This window comes from Brachypodium distachyon, chromosome 2 (assembly GCF_000005505.3).
Source record: "Brachypodium distachyon strain Bd21 chromosome 2, Brachypodium_distachyon_v3.0, whole genome shotgun sequence".
NCBI lineage: Eukaryota > Viridiplantae > Streptophyta > Magnoliopsida > Poales > Poaceae > Brachypodium > Brachypodium distachyon.
Genome location: NC_016132.3, coordinates 14411543 through 14439008, shown reverse-complemented (window position 1 = coordinate 14439008; position 27466 = coordinate 14411543). Strand labels below are relative to the sequence as shown.

Here is a 27466-nt window from a genome sequence, read left to right as displayed (position 1 = left end):
TCATCGGGGTTCTTGCAGTGTGCATTTATAAAGGAGACTGGTCATATAGCAGAAATCTGGAATCTTGATACTTATCATCCTTACAAGTGATCTTTGAAGGATTGCATATAAGGTTTTCGCTCTTGACAACATTGTTGAAGACGGCTGGTTCTGTTGGATTGCATATAAGGTTTTCGCTCTTGACCGGAAAGTGAGGTAGGTCCTCTTCCTGTTCGACAAACAATCTAAAGGAGCTTTTGTGGTACAACAGAAGCAGTCGGAAACTTAGCAAGATTCAAGATGATTGCCTTATTGACACCGGGACTTACTCTTATTACGTGGCATGTGACTCAAAGCTTCGCTCAGCCCGTCCTTAATTTTTTAGGTTTTGCTATTTCTTAGACGACCATTCTTAGGCAACTGAGAAATAAACGCTCCCTAATTGTTTTTACAATTATCAAAGTTGGCAATGTCTATCTAGTGGAATCAAGAGAAACTAAGCTGCAACTGCACGGCAGCGGCCAGTTGTGCAAGCCTTGGATGGATATCGATCATCTTAATGAGAAGGCTAATTATAGAACCAGCTGCAAATAAGGTAATGTCAGCAGCTAGCTATGACGCATTAATTAACTAGTTGATGATAAACTGGAGCGCTGGTGACATCGATCTTAATTAGGAGTAACTTTCTTCCAGAATTGGCTCTGCTATATAAAGCACGATCCATCAAGCTGCAGGCAAGCATTGCTACCCAACGCCGAAAACACGCAAGAACGAAAGGCAGTTTTTAGTTGTAAAGCGCAAGAAAGAAATCCTAGTTTTTCAAGTCTAATTATGGCACGGCTTGTCAATAAGAAAGACGCCAAGGCTGTCTTCTTGGCAACCATTCTAGCCACCGTCATGGCCATGTCGTCGTCATGTCACGCCGCCAACGGTAGGCCAAGTGTTTATATAATTGGGTCTTGTTTGTGTATCATATCGACTTGATATATAACACGGTCAATAATAAAGGAAAACTGAAGAGCCTATTTTAATTTGCAGATGAGTGCTACGATCTGCTGCCGTGCACGGCCAACACTTGCAGCGTGTACTGCAAGCAGCTGGGGTACAAGGAGCCCAAGATAGGGTGCTGGCGTACTCGGAACCCCAAGGCAGGCAACTACTACGGCACTTGCTGCTGCAACCAGCATCCGGTTCAGGCCATCGTCGACGGACGTGCTGCGGCGCCGGCGCCGGAGATGGATCCATCTCCAGCACGGTTTGATTGATTGATTGATTCAGCAAAATGTACTATACTTGCTTGGATCGGTCCTGCAATACAATAAAGGGACAATGAAGAGTCTGGCTATATCTCGGTCGACTTATTTTTAAATAAAAAGGATTAAATCTCAGTTCACGTATCATAACCGTTGGATTCATATATGGATACCATTTCACTCTCCGCTTTTCGTCATCGTTCATCCCAAATCTTAAAGCACAGACCATATCCGATTGCCGAGAAATCGACTTATCTCTAACTAAAAATATGTCGTCTTAGATATAGCAAAACCGTACATAAGTTGCGGGTGATTAATGAGTTCGTCCATGTTAATTTGATTCAAAGAAATTGCTAATCCCTCCGATACATAAAGGTGATTGCGTTATTGGCACCGGCCGGGACTTGCTCTTAGCATGCTACTCAAAGCTTCCAGCCTCAGCCATCAGTCATGTATGTGATGTAGTGAGTAGTAACATCTCCTGTGTTGCAGTTCGTGCACACTGCACCCTTTCTTATTTCCTGATGTAATTCGAGATGTTGCATACCTCTATTTCTGCTGTTTCACACCATTGTCGGTGCCGGCGACGGTGACGCTCTCGGGCATCGTTTCCTCCTTGGTGGCGTCGTTGAGGAGCTTTGATCCACCTCCATGCCTTGTGTTCTATTCTCCGGGTGAAAACCCAGATTTGGCTTGCCAGGTCGGATGACGGCAGCGTTGTTGATGTCGCTCCCTTGTTGGAGGCGTTGTTTTTGGAGGGTAAATCCTTGGCTGGAGCATGTTCATGCGACATACGCCTTGGCTTTAGTGGTTGGGTCATGGGCACGCTGACACCGTGTTAGTGCGCGACCTTGGATGGCAAGGGTAGTGGCTAGTAGAGGATCATGTGCCGTGGCATCTTGGTCGCATGGGTGCACTCGATGGGTATCGACCGGCGGTTGTGGATGTTCGTTGCGACCAACAGGGGAGCGGCGAGATATGGTGGCGCAATGTTCGGGACGAGCGCGGCGATCGGCAGCCCGAGACTTCTGCGGTTGACGAGACGCCTCATGGGCTTGTCTTTGAGTTCTGCGAGGCCGGCGGGCCGCGACGCGTTCTTCGCTATCCTGTACTTTTGTGTTTTTGGCATTTAGGCCTGCGGTTGTTTGGTGGTGTTAGTTGTAATGATAGTTTTGCAACTGTTGGTCGTGTTCTTGTTTTGAGTGTTCGGTTGTGTTGGCCTGTTTTTGGATTTGTAAATACTTTCTTTCTATCAATGCATCGAGACGCAAGTTTTGCGTTTTATCGAAAAATAAAAGATTCCAGCGAGTCAAATTCCAAACTGTGGATATCTTGGTCATGTTACACCACACAGGAAACAGAATGTTAGGCACGTTTTTCCTAGTTATCTGAACGAAAGAGTGAGGAAGGTGATATGCTGAACGTTCCCTTGATCAACAAGTGCTCAGGGTAAATAAGGCCATCCATCTATTTATCTTTTCCGTAAGACAGAAAAATAAAATGATTTCCTAATCGCATTTTTTCGGACTGTCAATCGCGGTCTGACGGTTGCACATGTGACCAAAGTCGGAGGCCGTAAGCAGCGGCCGAGCTGCGAACAAATTCTTGGGCGGGCGAAGCTAAAAGAGAACATAAAAATTTTGCTCTCAATTATACCATTTCATAGCATATTCGTCGTTTCTCAAATTTTTTGTTCTCATTAGTTACATATATAATATACTACAAACAAAAGAAGCTATACCAAAAGATGCTACCTAATTAGCTAGACCAGCAGCTAGACAAGTTTCATACACACTTGAATACTTGATACTACAAGTCATGAAACAATCCACCAATCTGTGTCTTGCAATGAAGTTTACAAATTGCAAACTAGGGATTTGGGGAAAATACCCGGATAGATAAATTGGGGAAGAGGAGGAGCAGCGGGTACAGAGCAGCCTGCCGGGGTGAGCGGCGGCGAGGCAGGGCAGCGCACGGGCCACGGGCGCAGGGCACGCAGAGGCGCGGAGCAGCGGCGGCGTGCCGGTCTGGTTCTGGCGGTGGCTGGGTTGCACTGGGTTCAGTTTCGGGCGAGACGACAGTGGCGAAGCAGCCAGAGAGAGGCAGCGTAAGGGGCTTATTTCTTCTGTTGGGCTGGGCCTTGAGTAGCACTATATTTTTTTTGGCCAAAATCTAGGAGGTTTGGCCTTAATATAGCTCCGCCAGTGGCCGTAAGGCCGAAAGGCTCCACATATGTTCTGTTCTTTTCGAAATCAGAAGGAGCTTTGTGACTCCCCTATTGCCAGCACTCGACATTTCCTGCACCAGCATTCTCTTGGCCAAGGGAGGGCAATTTTAAGAGTTAATTCCTCCGGCATTCCCCGTAAGGATTCTTAGCTTCCACGACGTACGCACTTCGTTCGATTGGATATCTGCAAGCCATTTGGCATTTGGAGATCATACGTTATAGTTATATACTAACATCTCTTGATCGTAATTACAGCAGCTATGAAGCATTGATTAACGGAGTAGATAAACTGAAACTGAAGTGGTAAGTACAACTAACTATTTTGAACTTTGAATATTTTGATAATTTTTTGCTGTAAATTTAGTGCTGTATAATGGTTGAACACCCTGCATTTTGGAACGGAGGGGTTAAGTTGGTGATGTGCTACAAATTTTGTGTCATTAGATTCATTTTAGAAATATTTTCAGTGCTGTAAAGTTTATAACACATAATCCATTATATTATTGGTCTGGTTGGTTGTCAAAGTCAAACATTAAAACGCATCATCACCGTTCAGAGTGAGTATACAATAAGTTTGATGAATTTACTTATCACTCAAGAGACAGAAAAGGAAGAATATATTTTTTAGGGGGGCGGAAGAATATTTTGTAGTAATCAACATACGCGGCACCGGCAAGGCAAGTGGCCCAAAGTGAGACAACAAATGGGTCGTATTTACGTTTCAGGCCTTGCTCAGGTGCGCCAATGCTCGTGCTTTTCTCTCCTTCGGCCCGTCATTTGGGCTGGATTCTTGTCCCTCATTTGAATGTGTATCTTGGCAGCACATTACTTAATTAATCAAGCCCCAAGAGGCCAAGATAAGCAAACAGTCAACCTCGAGTCAAAGCGTTTTGACTCTGACCCATGAGCATCTTTGACATGTATCGATCTGCTCATTCCATTTGACCTGCGTATACATCAGCTTCCTGTCTCTGTTAATTAATTTACTTTTACCGCGACAAAACCACCGTCGCCAAACTTAATTAACCATTATTTCAGCTGATCTCGGCTTCGATCCATCTCCCTGCATGGTTCACACTCGGACTCAGCACCTCTCACGTGCAACCATGCATTTCGGTCCAGCAGAACAGCATGTGCTCTGACTTTGGGGATGTGTTTCTCATCTTGTGTGAAAATTCAGAGCTGCTATAAGGAAACAAAATTGTGCTCAAAACGAAGCAATGGAGAAGGAGCAGAGATTAATTTAGGCGGGCGGGGTGCAAACTCAGAGGAGGAACAGACATCTACTCTCGTCGATCGATCTCATGGCACACATGCATCTGCTCGTGCAAAGACTGTTGACTAAATTGAGTACTCGATCGATCCACGAGGCAAGTATATTAATCCTCCTGCAAGCTTACTGAGTTGTTAATTATTAGTTTATCACTACTCCCGTTGGTACTGAGAACCGTTGAGGAAAATGTGGACAAGAGAGTTGACCCTCGAACGGCGAACATTTGATGGGCAAAAATGTGGGTACAAGAGTTCATGCACCAGCATTCCCTCGTCCTTAATTTCTGCGGCATTCCCTCGTCCTTAATTTCTTGCTATCAAGAGTTGTGCTTCCCTTGGCCGGATATCGATCGATCTTAGTTAATCAGAGGATAATTATAGAACCTGCAAATAAGGCAGTAGGAAATCAATGTCAGCAGCTAGCTATACGATGCATTAATTAACGCAGATGATAAACTAGAGTGGTATTACCTCCGTTTCATAATTTTTGTCGAAATCTTACATGTATCTAGACACTTTTTAGGAATAGATACATCCATTTTTGAACAAATTTAAGACAAGAATTATGAAACGGAGGGAGTAACATATTAACTTCCTTCCAGAATTTGCTTTGATATATAAGCACGAGCGAGCAGGCAGGCAGGCTGCCGGCATTGCGCTCGATCGATCCACAAGAATTGAAATTCTAGTTTTTCAAGGCTAACTTTAAACTCACTCACCTCTCCTATCGATCCTATCCTAGCTATGGCGCCGCTCGTCAAGAAAGACAGCAAGGCTGTCTTCTTGGCAACCATCCTGGCCACCGCCATGGCCATGTCGTCATGTCACGTCACGACGAACGGTAAGCCAGAGTGTTTGGGCAATAACGGTTTACATTTCGAGAAAGGAAAAGGAAGCAATTGAAACCTCTTTTGTTGGACGGAAGAGGTATTAATTTGAGGTATTAATTTGCATATGAATCTGGAGTACTTACTCTTTGAGTTTATATAGTCAGTATGCATAATGTTGATATTATGTACAGATGCGTGCTACTACCTGCTGCCGTGCACGGCGAGCACTTGCGGCGTCTACTGCAAGCAGCTGGGGTACAAGGAGCCCAAGACAGGGTGCTGGCGTACTTTTAACCCCAAGGTGGCGAGTACTACGACACCTGCTGCTGCAACCAGCATCCGGTACAGGCGATCGACGGTCCTGCTGCGCCGTCGAGATCGATCGATATCCAGCTCGCGCTTGAGTGGTCGATTCTCGATCATTTCAGAGGCGGCATGATGTCGATGTTGCTACTAGTAATTAATTAATTGGACGGGTCCGGCCAAATAATTAAACGATACTAGTAATAAACTAGCCACAATGCGTACGTGGCGGGTGATTAATATCAGTTTGTCCCAGTTTGAATCGAAGAAATTACGACAAGTGATCTGCAGCCGCTAGCTAGGCTAGGCCAAAGTATGCGCACGCAGTTAACTTGGATCCATCCGTGCATCCTGTCTATGCAAGATCTTCGAGAGTCCTGAACGCCAACATATAAGTTGATCAGTACTAGTGTAGTACGTACCACTGATCAGTTAACTGGCTACTGAACAGTGTGTATGATGTATGTGTGTGTGTGTGTGGAGAAACTAGAGCTTCACAGAGTTGACCCTTCTCATCCTCGACCACGCGTGCAAGTGAGCTGACCGAGCCTGTGCATGGCAGCTGATCGCTTCACTTGCAGCCTGGCTGCAGCCGGCCGGGGCACGCAGCCGGAATCTGAATCTCTCACTGACAGGCTGCCGCGGCAGGCATGGATGTGCCACGCACTGTACGTACGTGCATCGATCTACTTACACCACGCGCATGCAGACGCTAGCTTGTCTCTGCCGCAACGCGTTTTCGCCGCACCGATCGAGGCTGCAGCCTGCAGTACGTGCCCTCGCCCCAGTCCCCACCATCAGCAGCAGGAAGACATGGCTGTGCCTTGGACCGTTTGCGTTCTCTGTCTGCTGCCTGTATAGCTGAAGCTGCAGCTGCATTCGAGAGTGTGTCTGAAACGCCTTCACGCCTGTCGGCCGATCGACTCAGCTTGACTTAATTAGCCGTGCAAGGCTGCTGGTTCTGCAGTGCGGATAAAAACATCAGCAGCAGCAGTAAACTTCGTGGCGTGAGAACGAGATACATCATTGTTAAACTCAGGAGGAGCACACACTGCACATATATGGTCGTACACCCTGTAATTCTGCTGCCGGTTCATCAGTTCATGGACTGTATATATATGTAACGATCACTACTGCTAGAAATCACAGTTTTACCTAGGACAAAAATCTTCACCTAGATCTCATTTCTCTTTTCTAGGTAAAGTAAAGCTACAAGCAGCGTAACTCTAAGTAAAGAATATTTGCACCAAAAAATAAATCTGAAGTATACCATACCTAGAGTTAATTGCAACCCTAGGCAAAGAATGTCTCGCTGGCCGAAAAAGATGCTCACGGCACCACCGCACCACGCGAGACAGTGAAATATCCTCCCATTTTTTCAATGAAAAACAAATCCAGTCTCCTTTCTCCTCTCGCCCTCACCACGCCGCCCTGCACTGCCCCTCGCTCCGCCGTACCCGCGCCACCCTGTCGTGTCCACCGCCGCCAGCCTATCCCGCGAGGATAGCCACCCTACCGACTCCCTTCTCTCCCCCTGTTCCTCCCTACCTCCGCACCTCTCCCTTCTCTCCCCCTTATCTTCTTCCTGCCTTGTGCGGCCGCCCTCCTCCCCAGATCGCTGGTAGAGGGGATCCAACCCCCTTCCTCTCCACCAGATCCGGCCATCCCAGGTCCGGATCCAGCGGACTGGGCGGCGAGGAAGGCCGGCGATGGGCCCGCCTTCCCCTGCTGCTCGAAGAGCCTTCAGCAAGGCGCCGGTGGATCAGGCCGTTCCCCCTGCTCTGAGGCAGTTGGGGTCGTGGTCCGCTGCTCCGTCCTCCACTGCTCGCAGATGACCTCCTTCCGCAAGAGCAGGAGCATCACCAACAGCGGTATCTGGCTGTCCCAGGCATCACCGGCACCTCCACTACCGTGAGCACGCGATCTCCATCACCCATTCCGGCTATCCATCCATGGTGAGCCCATATCCCTTTCCCCCCCTTCTACCCAAACGAATTTGATCTTTTCTCACTACTAGCTTGCGGTTGTTGGTTAGATTCGAATTGATCTTTACTATTTTACATGCTTCGCTTTGGTCACTGAATTTTTATCTGAATGCAATTCCAGTTGAAGTATTACCACACCATCTGAATTGCTGCCGGCCACAAGAGTCAGTTGTGCGTGCAAGTATGGAGGTCAGTGAGATGATCAGCTTGGTGCAATCTTGTACTGCAAGGTGACAGTACCTTGCATTTGTTGTTGGAGTTTGCATCAACCAAAGTAGTGCCTAATTTGCTGGAGACCTGTTGGTGATATATAATCAATATATGTGCATTGCGATTAAATGCAGTCCACCATGATATCTTACTGACTTTGTTTTGATTTGTTCTCACCTATTCATGCCAACTCATTTAACTGCTATATGTTGTTCCCAAACTATTAGCTGCTTGATAGACAAGTACTCCAGTACAGGAAAATGGATATTATTTTTCACAAGTGCAATTGTAATCCTCCGGCGATATGACTGCTTATCATAAAAAATGAAAGAGAATAAAAGGTTACATCTTAAGTGAACAAATGTATCTGGTATTCTGGTTAACATAAAAGGGATGCTGCTTTGTTTTTAAGATTTGATGTGTCCCCTACTTCACCATGTTCTTTAATGTGTTCATGGAGTATTATTACATAAATTTCTTTTGCAGTTAATCCAATAATAGCTTGCTGATGCTTTCCTGTGTTTGATTTTGTACATGTGCTAGCTTTGTCACCATCCTTCTGTAGGTATGGTGCTATCTTCAATTTGATATCTTCTTATCTTCTCAGTACAACTTTCGCATAGGTGACTACCATATTTATTTATCTTGCATTGAAATTACACGGAAATCTCTTATCAGTTTTTTTTTTGTGTAGTGATTCTTCCAATGGTGAGTTAAGTTCAAGAATGACATTGCTCCTTAAAGAAGAGGATGTGATTTAAAGACATGCTTTAAATTTTAGATACGTGATTGCATGTGTGCACTTACTAGTATGACCAAATTGTCATATTTATAGCTGTTGTGTTGCTGTAACGGGCTTTTTTGGTGTAGCAACAACACTTGCTACTGATAATGAACATGTTACTTGAATAAAGACTGAGGTTGACTAAATTAATTTGTGTTATGTGCAGTTTCTTTTGGTTATATTTCTCCATTTGAACTTTTTTGAATTATGGTCATAATGAATTCAAATATGGTCAATGCGGATTCATATATGGCAAATATGAATTCAATATGGTTCCCTAGAGTGTATTTCAGATTCTGGTAGGTAAAGTTCTCTAGGGGAAGATGATGATGTGGCATACCGGATTTTGGTCCCACACCTACAACTGCATGTGATAACTTTTCCTAAGGTTTCAGCCCCTAGGTAAAGAATGTTCCTTTAGAGTTATTAAAATGCCCCTAGGTAAAGCCTTTTTTCTCCACCATACTATACCTAGAGTTTTTTTCCTAGTGCAGTCCCTAGGTGAAACCTTAGGTTAAGATTTTTTTTGCTTTCACCTAGAGTATTTAGCATTAGAGAAAACTAGTGCAGTCCATAGGTGAAACCTGAGGTTAAGATTTTTTTGCTTTCACCTAGAGTATTTAGCACTAGAGAAAACTGTGTATTCTAGGAGTGGATGTACGCTCTACGCATTAAACGTCACTCTACGTATAGCTCCTCACTCACTGAATCTAGCTCCCTCCCAGCTGCTGTCCTGTCATGTGTGCTAATCGGTCATCAGAGATTTGGATGCCCTGCCCCCAATTAGCAAAGTTAAGAAAGACGCATGCAGCACTGTGTGTGAACTGCAAAGATGATGTTGCGGGCGGCTATAGCTCGATGGATCGCTCTTGCATGCAAGAAGATTCCCCTGCGTGCAACGCAAGGCCGGCTAGCTGCCTGCGGCATCATGCAGACAGCCCGGCCCAGAAAAAGAGGCAGATGATGCTACTGTACTAAAAAAGTAAAGAAAAACAAGGATGTGCAAGTCAAAAGGGTCCCTGCAGGCAGGCATGTAGGGCGATTATTTGGGAGTAGACGCCATGCATACACCTGCCACATGTATATAAATCAAACTCTTGTTCTTGTCTTCGCCTCTCCTTGGGTCTCACTCTCACAGAAATGCCCTTTGCAACAGGGGTCATCTCTTGACTTTTGCTTGCACACCAGATTAAGCCTACGTATAATACTCCAAGCTGTTCTCTTGACAAATACCACCAATAAGTGGAGTACTTTACTGAGAACTGCTGTTTTACTGCAAGTGTTCGGAGAAGCCAAAGTTCTGAACTTCTAAATGCCACGGGCATCTATCTATGCTTGTGTCCAAAGTACTACTACTGTGCAGTCCTTAGGCTCAAAAGAAATTCAGTAATAATATATATTGATTCAGGTACGAATATTATTACAAGTAATTAACCGTTGCCACTTTAGAACCCTTGCAGTTTTCTTGGCTAAAAAGCGTAAATCTTCACAAGATAACCACTTCAGAATTAGCATCAGAATCGTTACAATTTTCTCGGAGAAAAAGGCGTAATAAACTTTGGCAAGATAACCCTGGTCCAAGATCCGCAAGAAGAACAAGTCTAAGATAACACCAAACTGCAAGCCCAAATTGCAGAGAGACAGGAACAATTCATAATTCCTCTGACCAAAAAGGCGTGGCTTGGACCCTTTATGCATGCTGCATTGGCCATCAGCTCCAACTCCCAGCTCAAATCACTTTCAGCAGCATCTAACAACAGGATGTGAGCTTTCATATTACAAAAGCTTTTGGACGCAGAGAAAGCGAGTTCTTCTTCAGATTTACAGAAATGCTTTTGGAAAAAGTGCAGAAGAGGATTGCAGAAGGAGAGATTTTGGAGTGTGAGATCTTCCTACCCATTATCAGCAACCAGCACTTGAAAGCTGGATCCTTTCTCTTAACCTTTCTTTTAGTTATCTATGGCTTTGGGACTCGGTCATGATGATGGCTTGGCTCGGTAAACCCGGGACAGTTTGAAAACTTTGGCATTTTCTGGCTTTTTGACATGATCAGTGATCACAACGTGCTTGATTTGGACGTGTTGTTGCAGTGGAATGCATACGGCTGCTGTACTACCGCTGCTGCTGCATATGCTTTTCTAGTTAAGACTTAAGACTGTAGGAGACCCCGTTTGAACACGGAAAAGATTCTCCAGCTTTTCAGTGGTCCTGTCCAGCTTTTCTCTGTGCATCTGATGCTAATTTGGCTGGAGAAGCAAATGGGATGTTGTTTTCATCATATGAACTTTCAAATTTCCTCAAAAAAGGAAGTTTTCAAAGATTCTTGTTATCTCCTGAAAAAAGTTTTCTTATTTTTTTTGGGGGGGAAAATCTGTGTTGGAAGGAATTCAGGATTTTTTTTTTTGCGGGGAAGGAATTCAGGATATGGCTGGGGTGAATTCAAAGATGCATTGCTGAGTTGAACAAGATGTTTTTTTTTACAGTTATATGGACTTATGAATGTTTATTCGCTCCTCGGATAGACTAAACAATTAGATTAAGGCTGACCATTTGAAGACAGACTGACAGAGATGCGTGGTGGACATTGGTCCAAGTTGAACATGTTGGAACGCAGTCCAAGAGCTGAACTTGACTTGGGGGTGAGCTGATTAAGTAAACTAGTCCAGTTAACCAGATCAAGTCAAGCCTGTGAAATCAACCATAAACATTGCATGCTCTCTTGGGTCATGATTGCATCATGCCGTGCAAAGCATCAACCTTCGTTTTTTATCCTTAATTAACTTGTACCCCTGTCTACAACAGCCTACGTACATAGGTCTAGCTCTTGCCCCAAAATTAAGCAAACTCGTACAGAATCTGCACTTGTTTTGACTGTTGACATAGAACAAAGGAGATGTAGAGTTGATCACGGACGCAAGCGCTCTCGAGTTAAGAACCTTTGGTCTTGTGCTTGCATGGGAATCCTACAAAGTTCGAAGTTCTTTTCGGGTGAGATCTAGCTTGTTTGGCGGCCTAGAGCCTAGAAACCCCATATGATGTAGCTAAGCAGATAGTACAAATCAATACGTTCGTTGAGTACTTAGAGCAGGTACAGTAAGCATAGCCAGTTGGCTATTGCATATGTCCCGTCACTGAAATTTCCATGTGTAAGAGAGGGAAATCAAGAGAGAGAGGAAAGCGGGCGACAGCTGAAGCGCATGCTACGAGAAAAAGGCAGTTGCATGCAGCCCATTCACTAGCCCTTCGATGACAGACTGTACTAGCATTGAGTAGTTAAATGTTTATATAATAAGCTAACAGCCGGCTTATTATATGCATGCTTATTTATATTGACTCTATATATGATGTGGCATGTGTATATAGCCAACCTTATAGCCAGCTTATTAATCTTGCTCTCACGCAAGTACAATCTCCAATCCATGCATCTTTCTGCACTTTCGAATCACATGCCCTTAATTAATAACTAATCCTTTCAGCCTTTTTCATGACAAGACGTTCGGTCAAGTCAATTTAGCTTGCCAAAACGTTTTACGGAGTATAAGAAATTGCAGTCATAAATCTCATCGCATAGCTGAAAATCCATAATTAACAACAACATGCTATGAATCGGTTGGGAAGACAACCGACAGCCGCTGGAGACGACGGACAGTCGATCGAGCACCGGGTTCCAAAAGCGGGAAACAGATGAGCTGCCCCGTACGTTCCAAAGTGAAGAAGAGTCGTCGTCGTCGACCACCGTTGTCCGAATTTTTCCGGTGACGTGATTCGCGACCAATTAGTTCGTACCGATTCGTACAGCGCCTCGATCGATCGGCCGGGTCAAGTCAACATTCTCAAGCCTGATTAGTCTCCATGCTTCCTCATCGATCAGCTAATATATCCTCCATCCATCTAGAATTAACCATCGCCGCGTGCCCGCGTGCTACGACGGAGTTCATCACGCGACAGAACATCGGCAGAAGAAAAGAGATCCCGGAGATTCATTCACGCCGATTCTCGTAAAGAAATTCTTGATCTCTGAATATATATGCAGTATAATTAATAATCTCTGCTGGGGTTTCTGGCATGGCAGAGGCAGAGGCTAATAGGAAATTCACGTTAATTTACTAGTAGTAAGTACTATCATATAGAAGATGCTACTGCTCATGCGGGTTAGGTAAGGATTTGCGTCTAATTAATTAACATGGGTTGAACCAAAGAGATGGGCGAGTAACTATTTTACTCTGAAACTTTTGCACAAGTCAAACAAACCTCTGCAGTTGCACGCATGAGAGCCCTCGCCCAAAACATGCCAAGGATAAAACAGTTAATTGAGCTGTTTGGACTCAGGCTAACATTCATATGCTAGCTAGATTAATGACTAATTATATCTATTGTTTTGTGTCTGCTTTGGGTTTGTAGATTAGCAGTTGGCTCCTGCCTGCCTGGTCTGGAATTTGACTCTTGCTTGCTCCGTTCTGACTTCTGACTCCCACTTTCCCAGTGTGTACCAAGGTCGCGTCAGCTGGCAAATTCATTAGCTAGGAGTGTGCTTAAATATTAACTGTCCTTGTTTATTTGCGGATATCATTTGTCCACACCATACATCTCCAGATCTGCGTTTGACTTTGGTTTGGCCAGATGCTACCTACGGGAGTAGCTAGCTGAGTAGTATATGCCACTGATAGCATGAAATGAGTTTGTTTATGTTCTTTATTCTGACAGAGCATGCAGCGATGCCGAAGACTCTATGCAAACCGCCGAATTAACAAACAGTGACAAAGATTCCTACCCCATTGTAGTCCTACCCCTACAGAGTATATAATTGAATGCATGATTACGTCTCGATCGATCACGAACTCTTTCAACGATGTTTGTGTCTGAACTCTGAATGTTGTTTTGCGAATAGCATTTGAGTTTTCTGACCATCCAACGTACCACCTACTATACCCTAGATGGAGCTGGAGTATATATAGCATATGTCTTGACTGATTATGCACTTCCATTAGACCAAGCGTTGATGGGCTTCAACATTAATCAACGATGCATGTTTGACCTATATATGTAGCCATCCGAGTATGTATGTATATATAGTGCTCCAATTATTCGAGTTAGTTACGTATGTGCACATTCTTGCAATCTTCAAACCCATAATTGATTATTGACGATGGTTGTTGAATGTTTGAGTGGTATATACGTATACCTATTTTAAAATATCGGTTTTGATAAATAGAAGTCGTCTGTTTTTTTAAGTTAGAGATAGTTCGGTGTGTTTGTCCATTGGATCTTAATTTTATGACAACACGTTGGACATGAGTGATTGGAATGACATTATAATCTTAATTCAATGGTTTTGATGCATTGACTGAGATTTAAGATTTTTACTTAAAAATCAGACGCTTGAGATATAGACACACTCTTAAAATGTATTTTTTTTACCCGGTTAAATAATTAATCCATGGAATCGGGAAACACAGAGTATAGTTAAGTACGTATTGATATTAAACATTCCGATCTACCTGGTCGTATTGCTTCGAGAGTGTGAACTCAAAGAATACGCTCGTGAACACCCATGGATCGATTATTTTCTAGAATACACGTATATGCATGGATTGATATCGCTGCACGAAATCGATTGACCGATCTCAAGGAACTAATTTACGGGTATGGCCATTTTCAAAGTCTCCTGATTTTTAACTAATAGGCCTTAAATCTCAATCGACGTTTCAGAACTGTTGGATTAAGATCGATGTGAGAGTCATCCCCGTTCTCTAATTTTGGAAAATATCGTTGATTAAAATCCAACCGCTAAACATGTCGAGTGATCTCTAACAAAAACCTTTAATCTACACACAAAGACCTAATTACATTAGGTGCACGTACCGGCGGATCGAGCAGCTAGCTAGCTAGCAGCCGACAACGTAGACAATCGATCGAAGGGCAGGCAGGCATGGATGGATCCCGCCGCCGCGGCAAGCCCTCGTCGTCGGTCGTCCGTCCGTCCGTCTTTCCCGGCCGGCCGGCCGACCGCCGCCTGAGACCAACACAGGCCGCGGATTAGGTTCGGCCCGCCCGCGACCAAACCTGGATCGCTCTGACCCGGACTCCCGTCCCGGTCCGCACCACCGCCGGAGAAACCCACAGCCCTCGGATCCCCATCGGATGGTTCTCCGCGTATCCATGCATGCATGCAGGGTTAGGCGTACGACCTTACGTCATGCTGGCGTCAGCCGTGAGGGCACGTATGTACACGTGGCCAGCGGGAAAGCAGCGGCACACGGTCAAAGCGAGCCGGGATCGACCGAGCTAGCTCTAGGGCACGTGTCGGTGGGCGGTTTTGACGTGCGCCGCCTGTTTGACCTGTGCGACCGCTGCTGGCTGGCTGGCGCCGGAGCGTCCCCGGCCGTACGTACGTCGTCGCTGACCTTTTGGACCACATCAACGTACGTACTCCGTCTTATGGGGTTGGTCGCCTGTGTATTATTAGTACGGCTGGGAGCACGCAGTCGACCAGCACGTACGTATTGGTCCATGCATGTTGTTGGCTTTGCTCCCTCTCCGTCCCAAAATTAATAAGTGATGTTGAATTATATAGATCCATATACAAATCCACATACTTTAGGACAAGGGATACTAGATTTGTACCGCTCTCCATGTTTTAAGAAACGGCCGTGGCATCAGGTAAGATTATTTGATGGATCGTTAGAGCCATCCATGTGTTCCATGGGGCCAGAACTATCACTGGTTATACATTGTCATATCGAAATCGGACAATTAAGAAATACGAGGCCAAATCGATCTCAAACCTAAAAATTTCAGGAGTACGTACGATCACTTTAGTGTTGCTTCCCTTGAGTTAAATTGTTGTTTGCCCCAGCTTCCATTCCATGCATGTTTCTAGCTCTAGCACAGGAAAAAGTTACCGTTAAGTAATTGCTGATGATTCATGTGCATATATACAAGTAAGTATATATACTAGTATAACTTAAATTACTCCTTGTTACAAGTAATTACTCTTCCTTGTTAAAAGAGATCGATCCGGCGCTTTTGTTGACTGTGTAGTGTGTACACAGAAAATCCAAAAAATCCAAAAACTGACCCGCGCTGCTCAAGGGATTAATTTCCACTCCAAACTTACCAGCTTGTATTTTTTTTTGACACATTTACCCTGTATCTTTGGAAGGAGAGGGAGTATGGAAGGCAAATAAGCCCGCAGTGAAGTACTCCAAAATTACCCTGTATTTTTAGTGCAAACTTGCACTAAAACGGTGACAAGCATTTATACGGAGGGAGTAGCAAATTACCAAGTAAGCCCTTGGGCAGTACCCATCCATCCTTTCCCCACACATGATAATCTATCCAACATCACACCCTAGCCAGTAGCCACACCGATAGATCGATCACTAGCCAGCTCTCTCTCTCCCTCTTCCTCTTGCACACCACGCTTCTCTCCCCCGGCCTGCTGCTTCAACACTAGCTAGCTGCCTAGCTCCCCTAGTACAAACGCCAAGAACCAAAGAGAAGCAACGAACCCCGAGCCGTACGAATCGATTATCGATCCGATCGAGCATCCGCCGATGTCGGGCGCGAGCCACCACCTCTCCGGCGACTTCTTCCACTTCGGGCACGACGACCTCGCCTCCCTCTTCGCGTCCTCGACCCAGATGCAGCAGCAGCAGATTCAGCAGCCGTGGCCGTTCCTCGCGGCGGACTACCTGCTGCAGCAGCACGCCAGCGCGCCGCCGCCGCTGGACTTCGACGACGCCTCCCCGTTCGACTTCGACTTGCCGCCAGCGGCGGAGGATCAGGTGAAGAGGGAGCTGCTGCAGGCGGCGGACGGCGCCGGCGCCGTCGGGATGCCTGGCGGCGGGCCGGGCGGGACGGGGACGCCGCACAGCGTGTCGATGTCGTCGACGTCGAGCGGCGCCGGCGCCTGCGCCGGAGGTGGGGAAGGGGAGTCGGCGGGGAAGTCCGCCAAGGAGGAGGGAGAGGGCGACGAAAGCATGGAGGGATCGGCGGCGGCCAAGGGCGGTACTGGCGATGGAGAGGATCAGAAGGGCAACAAAGGGTAAGCTCATGAGTCTCATCTGATCTGATCTGTTCTGAACTTCTGAATTTACTTTGATTTCCTGCAATAAGAAAAGAAGTTTACTGTTGTTTCGAATTTCGATCGTAGATGTGCTAGGTCTTGATGATTTATGTGCTTATTTGTGCGAGAGGTTTCGTCCGAACGATCATTATAGCTAAGCTAGGACGGTCGCTAGCTTGTTCTTGTTTGCTTGCATTTGAATCTTCCTAGCCTTCTCCGTCGATCCAAACTTCTCGATCCGTGCTTATTAACTGCATCCCCTTTCCATTCAGAAATAAAAAAAAACCAACCTAATCAATTACAACTAGATCCACTATATCCATCCACGCATGTGTTCCTCAATTAATCCCCCTCTCGATCGATCTCGTATTTGGTTTGGTCAAGCCACGCACGCACGTATGAACTGTATGAACTCGATCTGCTTCTAGGGTTTCCCACCAGCGTGTCTTTGGGATACTTCAAAATTGCACAAAAGAGCCTGATCTTTTAGGTACTCCGATCCGGAAAGTACGTACGTCGTTGATGAAGGCTCACAGCTTTTTGCCTATGCTAGATAGACTTTGCTCTCTTGTTCCTTTCTTGATTTCTTCCTTGTCTTCACATCTATATATGCTTGGTAGTACAACTTTCAAGTAGTCTTCCCATTTGACTGCACCAACTTGGCGCAATATCAATGCTGTGTGCGTTCTTAATTAATTCGGCAGCAGAATCACGTTAAGCTAGCTATGACATGCATGCATGCATCATCTATGTATACTGCGATGAAGGAGTATATCTGTTTGCTGATAGCGATGATTTAAGAGCTATCCCCTCCATTTACCACAGGAGGACAATGTTTGTTTTTCTTAGTTCTAACCTTGTTGAAGTTTGACCATGTTATCATAAAAATATCTATAGTAGGTACCAAAATCCATAGCAACATACTCGGCGCATCAAATGCTTGGTGATGCATTTCCCAGTACCACGGGGAATTGGGTTTACCGGACAAAGAATATTGTCTTTTTGAAATTTCTGAACTTGAGCCACAAATGAACATCAAACCCTCCAATTAGGAGAGATAGCTCGGTCTATTACACTATGGTTGAATTTCCGAATTACATACATGCAATACATAGTCATCTTGAAAAGGAAAAAAAATTGAAATCAAATTTTGGTCAAACAATCCCGTCCGCAAAATGGCCAAGATTTTCCGGTTCTCGTGGTTACCGCAATCCTGACCCTCCAGGGGAAAAAATGATCCAGTAGCCAAAACCCTTGGTCATGTTTGAACACACCATCCTTTTCCTTCCGCGAGAACTGAAAATCGAAAACTTCTTTGAAATACTCTTAATCTGTCCAGTACCTTGGAAGGAGCTGAGAAAGTAAATCAGATCGATCTGGTCTTAACTTAAACGGTTTTGTTATTGAGTACTCGCTTGACTTTTATTTAGAGAGATCCTTAAAAATCAGGCGCGTGAGATATAGGTACACCATAATTTAAAAGCAAATTGCACATTAACTAAAAGCAAAGTGCACATTAACTATCCATTTCTTTTTTGTTCAACATTTTTAACCAGCCATTTCGCCCCAAGGTAAGCCCTTGGTCGCCCATATATGCACACCCGGTCAGAGACTCAGAGTCAGCTCACCGTACCGTACCTATCCATCCTTTTCCGGCCGGTTTTCCCTACACCTGATCAGCACTTCGGCACACACTAGCTGGCTATAGCTCCCTCTTCCTTCCTTACCACACCACACTTCTCTCCCTCTCTATCTCTAGTCTCTGCTTCACCCCTAAGCTAGCTTCACCGACCCGTCCATGTCGGGAGCGAGCCGCCGCCGCCACCCCTCCGGCTACTTCCAGTTCGATCTGGCGTCGCTGTTCGCGCCGCACGCGCAGCAGCGGCCTCCTCCTGGCTCCTCGACCTCGCCGACGCCGTGGACGCCGTTCTTCGCGGCGGAGGACTACTTGTTGCCGCAGGCGGGCGCTCCGACAGCGCCGACGCTGGAGCTCGACGGCGACGCGTTCGCCGGGGAGTACGGCTTCGACGACGTGCCGCCGGATCAGGAGGGGGTCGTCGTGAAGAGGGAGCATCAGCCGGCGGCGGCGGCGGAGCTCGGCGACGCCGGGATGATGATGCCTGGCGGCGGGACGGCGGGTTGCGGCTTATCGGTGTTGCCGGCGACGACTTCGAGCGGCGCCGGCGCTGGAGGGAACGAGGAGGAGGAGACGGCGGCGGGGAATTTCGACAAGCAGGAGCAGGGCGTGGAGGGGTCCGCGCGCGAGGGCAAGGGGGACGACGATGGAGATCAGGAGAAGAAGGGAAAGAATGGGTGAGCTCAATCTCATGTCATCTGATTTTGATTTGAGTTCTCTCGATCCATCGGAAAAAAGTTTAATTACTCGTTCGATCATATGCACAGATCATCGGACTGTCTAGATCACGTAATTAATCTCGATCGATCTGCAGTACTGCACGTGTTCGATGGTTCTGTTCTGACTTCTGCTAGAGTTTCATTCATCTCGACTCGATCGGTCAATTTATTTCTGGTGTGTTGCATATATATGGTCGAATTCTTCTTCACGGTTCAAACTCCTTGCTTCCAATTACTTGGGAAACAGTAACAAGTTCATACGAGAGACTAGCTTGGCCATCATCGATCGATCCGAATTAAAACTAGATCCACCATCATGGATGTGTTCTTAGTTAATTCCCTTGATTTGGTTTGGTCAAAGGGGACGCTACGTATGAACTCGATGATCGATCTGCTTCTAGGGTTTCTCACTACCAGCTAGCATGTCCTGCTTGGAATACAAAACTGTACAGAAAGAGCCTGGTCTACCATACAAAACTCCAGCTCACGGTTTTTGGCAATCGCTCTTGTTCCTTTCTCGATCTCTTCCTTGTCTTTACATGCATCGATCGGAGTCGTACTACGTGCTTAGTTCCAACTTTCAAGTCTCCCCGTTGACTGCACCTACCCGGCCGGTCCTTAATTAATTCGCCAGCAGAATCACGTTAAATTAACTAGGAAATGACTTCAGAGCTAAGCTAGCTAGTTATGCCACGCCCATGCTTGCATCATCTATCTATAATCCGAGGATGAAATTAATTGATGATGACCCGATCGATGGATGAAACTTGCTGACACCAATGATCCGGTGGATGAAACATCTAGATGGACCGATTGAGGGGGGATCTAGCTAGTAGTCATATTAGTAGTGCTAAACCATGCATGTTTGAATGGACCAATCTGCCGCACGCGCGTTCGTACGGTGTGAACCTAATTCCATGTGCTTGTCATGTGCGTCGGCTGTGCCGTACACGCGCACTTACCTACGGAGTTGCTCAGAAAGGTATGTATGCCTGACCTTGTACGTATGCAGTAGTACAGCCGCCATGTTTGAATGGACCAGCCAACAATTCATCCCTGCAGCTAGTATGTACTCTGTACTGACGTACTCTCTCCGTTTCTAAATACCTGTCGTGGTTTTAGTGCAAAGGAGTACATAAGATTTCTATATGTCACACAACAAAATATGCATATCATATACATTGCCGAAGTCTTATATTCACCGTAATATATACCGGCCTCTAGTTTAATTAAGTTGTTGGATCGGTTGTTGCATGCAGGAACAACAATGGGAAAGGGAAGAAGAAGGGCGGTGCAGCAGAGAAGGACAAGCGGCCTCGGCAGGCGCGGTTCGCGTTCATGACGAAGAGCGAGGTGGACCACCTGGAGGACGGCTACCGCTGGCGCAAGTACGGCCAGAAGGCCGTCAAGAACAGCCCCTTCCCAAGGTATACATACCTTCAAATCCATCGATCGATCGAACCAGTTAATATATTAGCTAGATAGGCTAGCTACTGATGGGAAATTGGGAATTGAATGCATGCGTGTCATACAGGAGCTACTACCGGTGCACGGCGCAGAAGTGCCCGGTGAAGAAGCGGGTGGAGCGGTCGTTCCAGGACGCCGCCGTGGTGATCACCACCTACGAGGGCAAGCACACCCACCCCATCCCGGCCACGCTCCGGGGCAACCAGCACCACCTCCATCTCCTCGCACAGCACCCACACTTGCACAACAACAACAACCCCAATTACTTGCTCCGGATGCCGGCACCGCCGGCTGCTGCCGCTGCCTTCTTCCCCCCAGGTCCCGGCGCCAGCTTCCTGCAGCAGCACGCCGCCACATTGCAGGCAATGCAGCAGCAGCAACAGCAGCATGGTCTTCGTGGCTTACTACCGGCTGCCAATATGGCCGGCGGCGTCACGATCACGAGCTCTGCCGCTGCGACGACGACGGCGTCGATGGCGGTGGGGAGTGGCAGCAGCAGTGCCAGTGCTCCGGCTCCGCCGCTGCGGATGGAGCACCTCATGGACTACGACGGGCTCCTGCAGGACATGCTGCTGCCATCTTCCACCTTCATCCAGCACAACGATGACACCACCGGCAATATCAACAACCGCCGTTGATCGATCGGTCGGCGAGAGAGATGGAGCTAGCATTCGAAGATCGATCGAGTGGTCTCTCGATTTGTTCGCTCTCCTTGACTTTTAATTTGGTACTGATATATGACGTGCATGAGCATGATGATGCATATGCATGCATGGATCGGATCCCTATGATATGACCATCGATGAGATGCTTGATCGATCGATGATGATGCATGATGTGAGATCTAGCTTAATTAGCAGCAGCAGGAGGTGTGTAGTAGTACCAGTACTAGGCTAGTTGTTGTACCATGTACTCCGTATATATGCTCACTAGCTAGCTAGCTAGTTCGTACTAGTGTGCCATTCCATTTTTGCACTTTGCACGACTTGATAAAAGTGCAGAATCGGTACGTACGGTGTGTGCTTAATTTGGTTCATCGTACGACCATGATGCATGCAAGGGGCCAGGGTTATTCTCCTTGCGAGGTCCACATGCTCATGATTGTTCTTGATGACAAGATAATTAAGGATCTTGCATGGCTAGCTTTTGTGATGATGTGGAATCGATCCGGACATATCACGTACGGTTGGTCGATCCTGACCAGTAAACAAGTTGTTAATTAGGACCTGGGAAGGGGAATCCATCGAGAGATTGATCGATAGCGTTTTTTTGCTTCTTCTTAACAAGGACGATTTGATAATCTAGCTGGTGCACAATTAAAGTACAGCAATTCAAATACGTATTGAACTTTGATCATGCTAGCAGCACCCGCAATCCCTAGTTCTAGCTATCACATGATCAGCCTCAATTAGTATATATCTAAAAGAGGTTGTATATATGATCAGGGCCCATATGATTATTGTGTCACGATTAATGAAATTTTGGAGGGTATGCGCGCGCATATTGGCCATAGTATGCTCTATCAATTCTAGCGTGCGTTTGCATACATAACTAGCACGCCCGCCTGACTAAGTTTGTCTAATTATGACTGTCGGTGTATCTTTTTTTTTTCAAGAATGCGACCCAGCGGGCGCATCATCGATTAAAGAAGGAGATGGCCAGAAAAAACCAGTTACAACACCACGGAGTGGCCGTACAACGCCAAAAAGGTTACACGATACAAATGCAACGCCACACGGATTACAACACACCATACAACAACCGACGACAAGGACTCGCCTTGTATCGTCTCCCGACAAGAATGGCGAGGGGGCGATACACCGAGCTTCAAAGCCGCATCACAACCCAAGAGGGAAACTTTCCGAGACCAACTCCAACTCCGGGAAGGCACAAGCCAACGCACCGCCCGCCCATAAATGCCTAAGAGTCGGGGAGAGAACGGCGGGACCGAACCTAACCAAAGGAGGCGTCGACCTAGAAGGAGCTTCGACGACGGCGTACATAGCGCCCCGGAAGCCCAAGCTCCGAGTGGTGGCCGACCGACTCCAACTGTCACACTAAGGACTCCACGATCCACCTAGACGACGCCCCCAAGAGGGGAACAACATGGGTGTGCCGCCGTCGCCTAATCCGAAGAACGGATAAAGGGTTTCCCCCGGTGCTCGAGGCAGGGAAGAACGGGCAGCGCCATGACGATCGTCAGCTTCACGCAGGGATTTCTCCCGACCCTGCCGTCCGCCCCGACGCCCATCACGCAACAAGGAGCCGCCTTTTGGCCTCATCGCCGTAGAGAAACGAGATCCACGTTGTCGCAAGAGTAGGAGGCTGCACGCCATCTCACCACCACCGGGACGGGACTGGACGGTGAGGACCCAGCCCACCGCAACCTGGCCGGCCTCCGGCACCACCACGGTGCGGGCGCCAACACATCAGGCTCCACGCGCACCTGGAGTAGCACCAAGATCAGCAGGCCGCCTAGGACCAGATGGGCCCTGAGCGGGCTCGAAGTTCCCGGCCGCCCCCGCTCCTGCCGACGCCGTGCCGCGCTCGCCGCCGGAGCACGCGCACCGTCGCCAGAACCTCGCGCCCGTCGCTACGCGCCAGACGGGCGCAGCGCCACCGCCCAGGCCACCACCCACAGATCTGGGCCTTGCGGGGCCTCCCCGGCCACCACCCAGGGATCTGGGAAAGGGGCCCCAGATCCCGTCGCCACGCCCCCGATCCGCCCATTGGCTGAAAGGCGACGCGCCCGAGCTCGCTGGAGGGAGGCCGCGCCCAAGCCGCCCGTGTCGCCGGAGGGAGGCCACGCCCGAGCCGCCCGCGACGCCCAGGAAGGCGGCGCCCGCTAGCCCCACTGCCACCACGCGCCACCGAGAGGGCGAGCCGCGAGGGGAGGGAAGCCCGCCCCGCCGCCACCTTCCCTGGGCGTGCACGGGCTTCGGCGGACCCCCTCCGGCGGCGGGCGATGTGGGGGAGAAGGGCGAGAGGGGGCTAGAACTGGCGGCGATTAGGGTTTCCCCCGTGTCGCCAGAGGAGGGCGACGTGGGGGCTTATCTACCATTCAACAATCTGTTTCTCATTGTCGGTGTATCTAGTGTAAACTTTTACTTGGTGCAGACTTGCAAATTAACCATGTGATCGAATCACCTTTGATCTGCATTGTATGTTTTAGATCTGACGTTTCACGTGGATAATTTGCTCATCTGCACCGATTAAAGGTTTGTGCTCGATACATAATTAATTAAGATGGAGTTATTTAGTTCAACTTTCTTTCCCTTTTTTGCACATTGTTGTACATTGAATGATCAGAGAAATTGCCACAGTAAGTGTACATATATACTCCATGCATGCAGTACCTTTTTGTGCGGAGGCGATCACCATTTTTGCCCACCTCTGATGTACTCCCAGGTCCTACTACGAGTACCACGTACACACTTACGTGTCGAGAAAAAAGATACTACAAGAGAGACAGAGAGAGGCCGGTCCAGAGACGTAACGTGACCACTGACCAGTGCAGCCAGCCCAGTAGCAGCAGCAACGTGATAGGCTCCACGGAAGAGAGGACTCTGTTGATTGGAGGCTAGGGTCAAAAGGCCAAAGCTCTCGGTACCAATAACGGCATCTACCCCTATCGTATTTTTTGAGCACGTGTACTCTCTTTACTTAATCTCTCTGTCACCAAAAGTTAATCCCTCTGCCATCCACCCATGTACGTACACAGCTGTATCTCCCATCCCCTCTCTCTCCCTCTCTCTCTCACCCCATCCCTCTCTCCTGCCTCGTCTCTCTCTCCCCAGTCTTCTCTCCTGCCTCGTCTCTCTCCCCTGAAGTAGCTAGCAGCCCCGCCATTGCAGCAGCAGCCATAGGTGATGTGAGCCCAGCGGGAGCCGGCCCCTCCCACCGCAGCAGACGAGGTGAGGACGCTCTTGATTGGAGATCTCTGGTACTCCTCCCAATCGACGTTTCCCTCCCTCAAATCTCCAGCTTGAGGTTGTGCATCATCTGTGATACCATGAGGGGAGCCCGATTTTGTATTTTTTTCCTTTTGGATCTCGTGGTGGTTTCTTTTTTTTTTTTTGATACATGACGAGGTGTGGCCATGTTGCTTTGTTTTTTTATTGTTGTTTCTTCTTTTAATTGATAGAGAGCAAGAAGAAAAGTGTAAAAATCTCTCTCTCTCTCCTTCTCCTTTTCTTCTTTGTATTGATGATATATTTGTCATGTATATTCATGTATCCGTCATGTACCTCCATGTGTTGTATTTGTCTCTTGATGCTTTAGGCAGGTATCTTATTTGATGTGCTAATGTATGCAAATAAGATTAACATGTACCATGGGTACATGGCGAGGTACTAAGTTTTGACGATCTTGTACTATGATTTATCCTTGGTACATGATGTACCATAATGTACTACTAAATATTGACAAGGTAGATGTCGATACTGTGATTTCTTTTCCTGGTACATGAGATTAATGTTCATAATCTTGATTTCTTTTGGCGGGGTACTTAAAAAACTGATAAGGTGCATTTCCCAACAATGTACTTAGAATGATGGATTTCTTGGTTTTTTCTTTGAGTTATGTGCCTACCATGATTTGTTTTCCTGGTACATGAGATTGATGTACTCAGTTTTGATATTTTGACAAAGTACTTAAAAAGGGACAAGGTACATAGCATCAGTTGATGTACATAGTCTTGGTATTGACGAGATACTTCATTTTCTTCTAGTACATGACGTACTGTTACGAGTTGATGTACGCAATCTTTATTTTTTCACGAGGTACTTAAAAACTTAGAAGGTACATTTCATGTATCACAATTTACTTAAAAACAAGTTAACGAGTTACTAAGTACTAACGAGGTACTACATATTTACGAGGTACATTAGGTGGTACTTCAAAAGTTCATCCGAAAAGAAAGAAAAAAAAACAAAAAATACACCGAAAAGGAAAGAGAAGAGGAAAAGAAAATACGTATGTGACTGACAAAAAGTAGAGCAGAGAAAAGAAAAGAGAGAGAAAGGGTAGAGCAGAGAGAAGAGAAAGATAAAAAGGTGTCAGCGGTCACATCCCAAAAAGTCAGACTGTTGTACTATTTCTCTGTTAATCACCTCTGTCTAATGTATAGAACATAGCAAATTACAAACTGGCACATATCTCAAAGCAGCATCCTACGGCTAGAACCATAAAGGTAGGTCGCGTTATTGGCACCGCCTCCACGTTGAAGGCAACCCGGCCACTGCACGCGTAGACTTTGATCCTAGCTGCTGCATGCATATGCATGCCTAGCTTTGTAGGAGTAGTATCGCTGTTTGCTGACCGTCGGATGGATAAAGAGTCCACGCTCCTTAGTTACTCGAGTAGCTTTCTCCCTCTCTAAATACTCAAGTTTAAAATGTTCTACTTTTATACTAAATCAATTTTTTTTAATTTGGTCGAGTTTGTAGAAAACAGGGAAACTATCTATATATTCCTGGCCAGGTGAGAGACTAGAGTAGACAGGACAACGCATTCCATTGATCGGCCAGTACGGTGTTAATCGCATTAATCTCATTTTAGCCATCAGCGTCGATCGACCACCCACAAAATTTAATTGAGACATATGCATGCATGCCATTAATAATCGACGTACGTCAGGGAGATCGATATATGGAGCAAAGCTTTGAACCGAAAGGAAATTAATCGACCGATCGATCGAGATATATGGAACGGCGATGGACGTGGACACGTGGTACGGCGAGCGTTTCGGTTCCATTAATGCTAGCTAGCTGCATTTGCAAGCCAAGCCAAGCCACCGACCGCCGCCGGCGAGAGCGACGGCGTACGTGTCTGTGTGCCCGGCCGGCCGTGTGCGCAATGCATGCATTCATGCAAGCCCAGCTGATCCATCATCCGTGCATGCATGCATGCAGCCTCGCTAGCTTCGGGAGGACTCAAACGGCAAGCATTGGCCAAGCAATCGCGGGGCCGGCCGGCCGGTCGCATCCAGTTTAATGTGTGGCAAGGGAAATGTATATCGAGTTAGAGAGCTATAGCTTTGTTCGTACGTGCTAGACCAAGTACGAGGATCTCTGGTACCAGAATTCCCCGTATGCACGTGACCGAAGAACAGCACTTCTTGTACAAATCCACGTCACTTATTTATGGACAGAAGAATACTTAATTATGTCGTAACTAACTAAAACCAGGTGTTGTCATATAAAACTATAAAATCAGGCTCTCTCTTTCTTCTCCGAGTTCGACAGCTAGTCTTCCTCTCCGGACTGTCAGTGTTGGGATCGCACCGGGGGAGAGAGTGATTCACCTCCAGAGACGGAGAAGAAGATTTTGATCAGTGCGCCGAGAATAATTAACAGTCCTCATTAATGTGCAACAATGTTCGAAACATGTTACCCTCTTGTTCGTATACTTCAAGAAAAAAAAATACTCATGTATTTGTCACCACAGTGAAAGTACTAATAAATGAACTTTTACAGTAGGTCGAAAATTAATAAAAATACAGAAAAAGGAAAAATAAAAGTGAAGAAGAATAATGAAAAGAAAAACGAAAACTAACAAGAATTGGGCCGCGATTAGTAATGGGCTTGGGCTCCTTTTTTTAGGGGTGTGGGCTTGGGTTCGTAAACACACGAAATTGAGCTCCCGGCTACGTATTAAATAACCTCGCGGGCTCTACAGCCCAGCCATGTCTAAACCCGACGACGGGCCGCGTCTAAACCCCGAACCACCACCT

The 27466-nt window shown here is 46.8% G+C and overlaps 2 protein-coding genes across 3 annotated transcripts; both read left to right on the top strand.

Moving 5' to 3' along the window:
• The first annotated feature begins 783 nt into the window (after window positions 1-783).
• Window positions 784-1258, top strand: LOC112271009. Its single transcript, XM_024459885.1, has 2 exons — window positions 784-910; window positions 1018-1258. Exons 1-2 carry the CDS (start codon window positions 811-813, stop codon window positions 1242-1244), a joined length of 327 nt encoding a protein of 108 aa, XP_024315653.1. The 5' UTR covers window positions 784-810; the 3' UTR covers window positions 1245-1258.
• A 14841-nt stretch (window positions 1259-16099) lies between these two features.
• LOC100829894 (probable WRKY transcription factor 48) lies at window positions 16100-21875 on the top strand. 2 transcript variants are annotated; one of them, XM_010234816.3, is made up of 3 exons: window positions 16100-16890; window positions 20526-20693; window positions 20801-21875. In XM_010234816.3, the coding sequence occupies exons 1-3, from the start codon at window positions 16400-16402 to the stop codon at window positions 21369-21371; spliced, it is 1230 nt and encodes a 409-aa protein (XP_010233118.1). In that variant the 5' UTR covers window positions 16100-16399; the 3' UTR covers window positions 21372-21875. The 2 variants fall into 2 exon arrangements, with proteins under 2 accessions (XP_010233118.1, XP_014753937.1); XM_014898451.2 differs by lacking the exon at window positions 16100-16890 and adding an exon at window positions 18596-19224.
• Window positions 21876-27466: the final 5591 nt, after the last annotated feature.

Bases quoted from the DNA above. Each gene is read 5' to 3' on its own strand.
- LOC100829894 (XM_014898451.2), top strand. From the start codon at position 18,710: ATGTCGGGAGCGAGCCGCCGCCGCCACCCCTCCGGCTACTTCCAGTTC. The intron at 19,225-20,525 runs GTGAGCTCAATC...TGTTGCATGCAG, and splicing joins GAGAAGAAGGGAAAGAATGG to GAACAACAATGGGAAAGGGA. The intron at 20,694-20,800 runs GTATACATACCT...CGTGTCATACAG, and splicing joins AAGAACAGCCCCTTCCCAAG to GAGCTACTACCGGTGCACGG.
- LOC112271009 (XM_024459885.1), top strand. From the start codon at position 811: ATGGCACGGCTTGTCAATAAGAAAGACGCCAAGGCTGTCTTCTTGGCA. The intron at 911-1,017 runs GTAGGCCAAGTG...TTTAATTTGCAG, and splicing joins GTCATGTCACGCCGCCAACG to ATGAGTGCTACGATCTGCTG.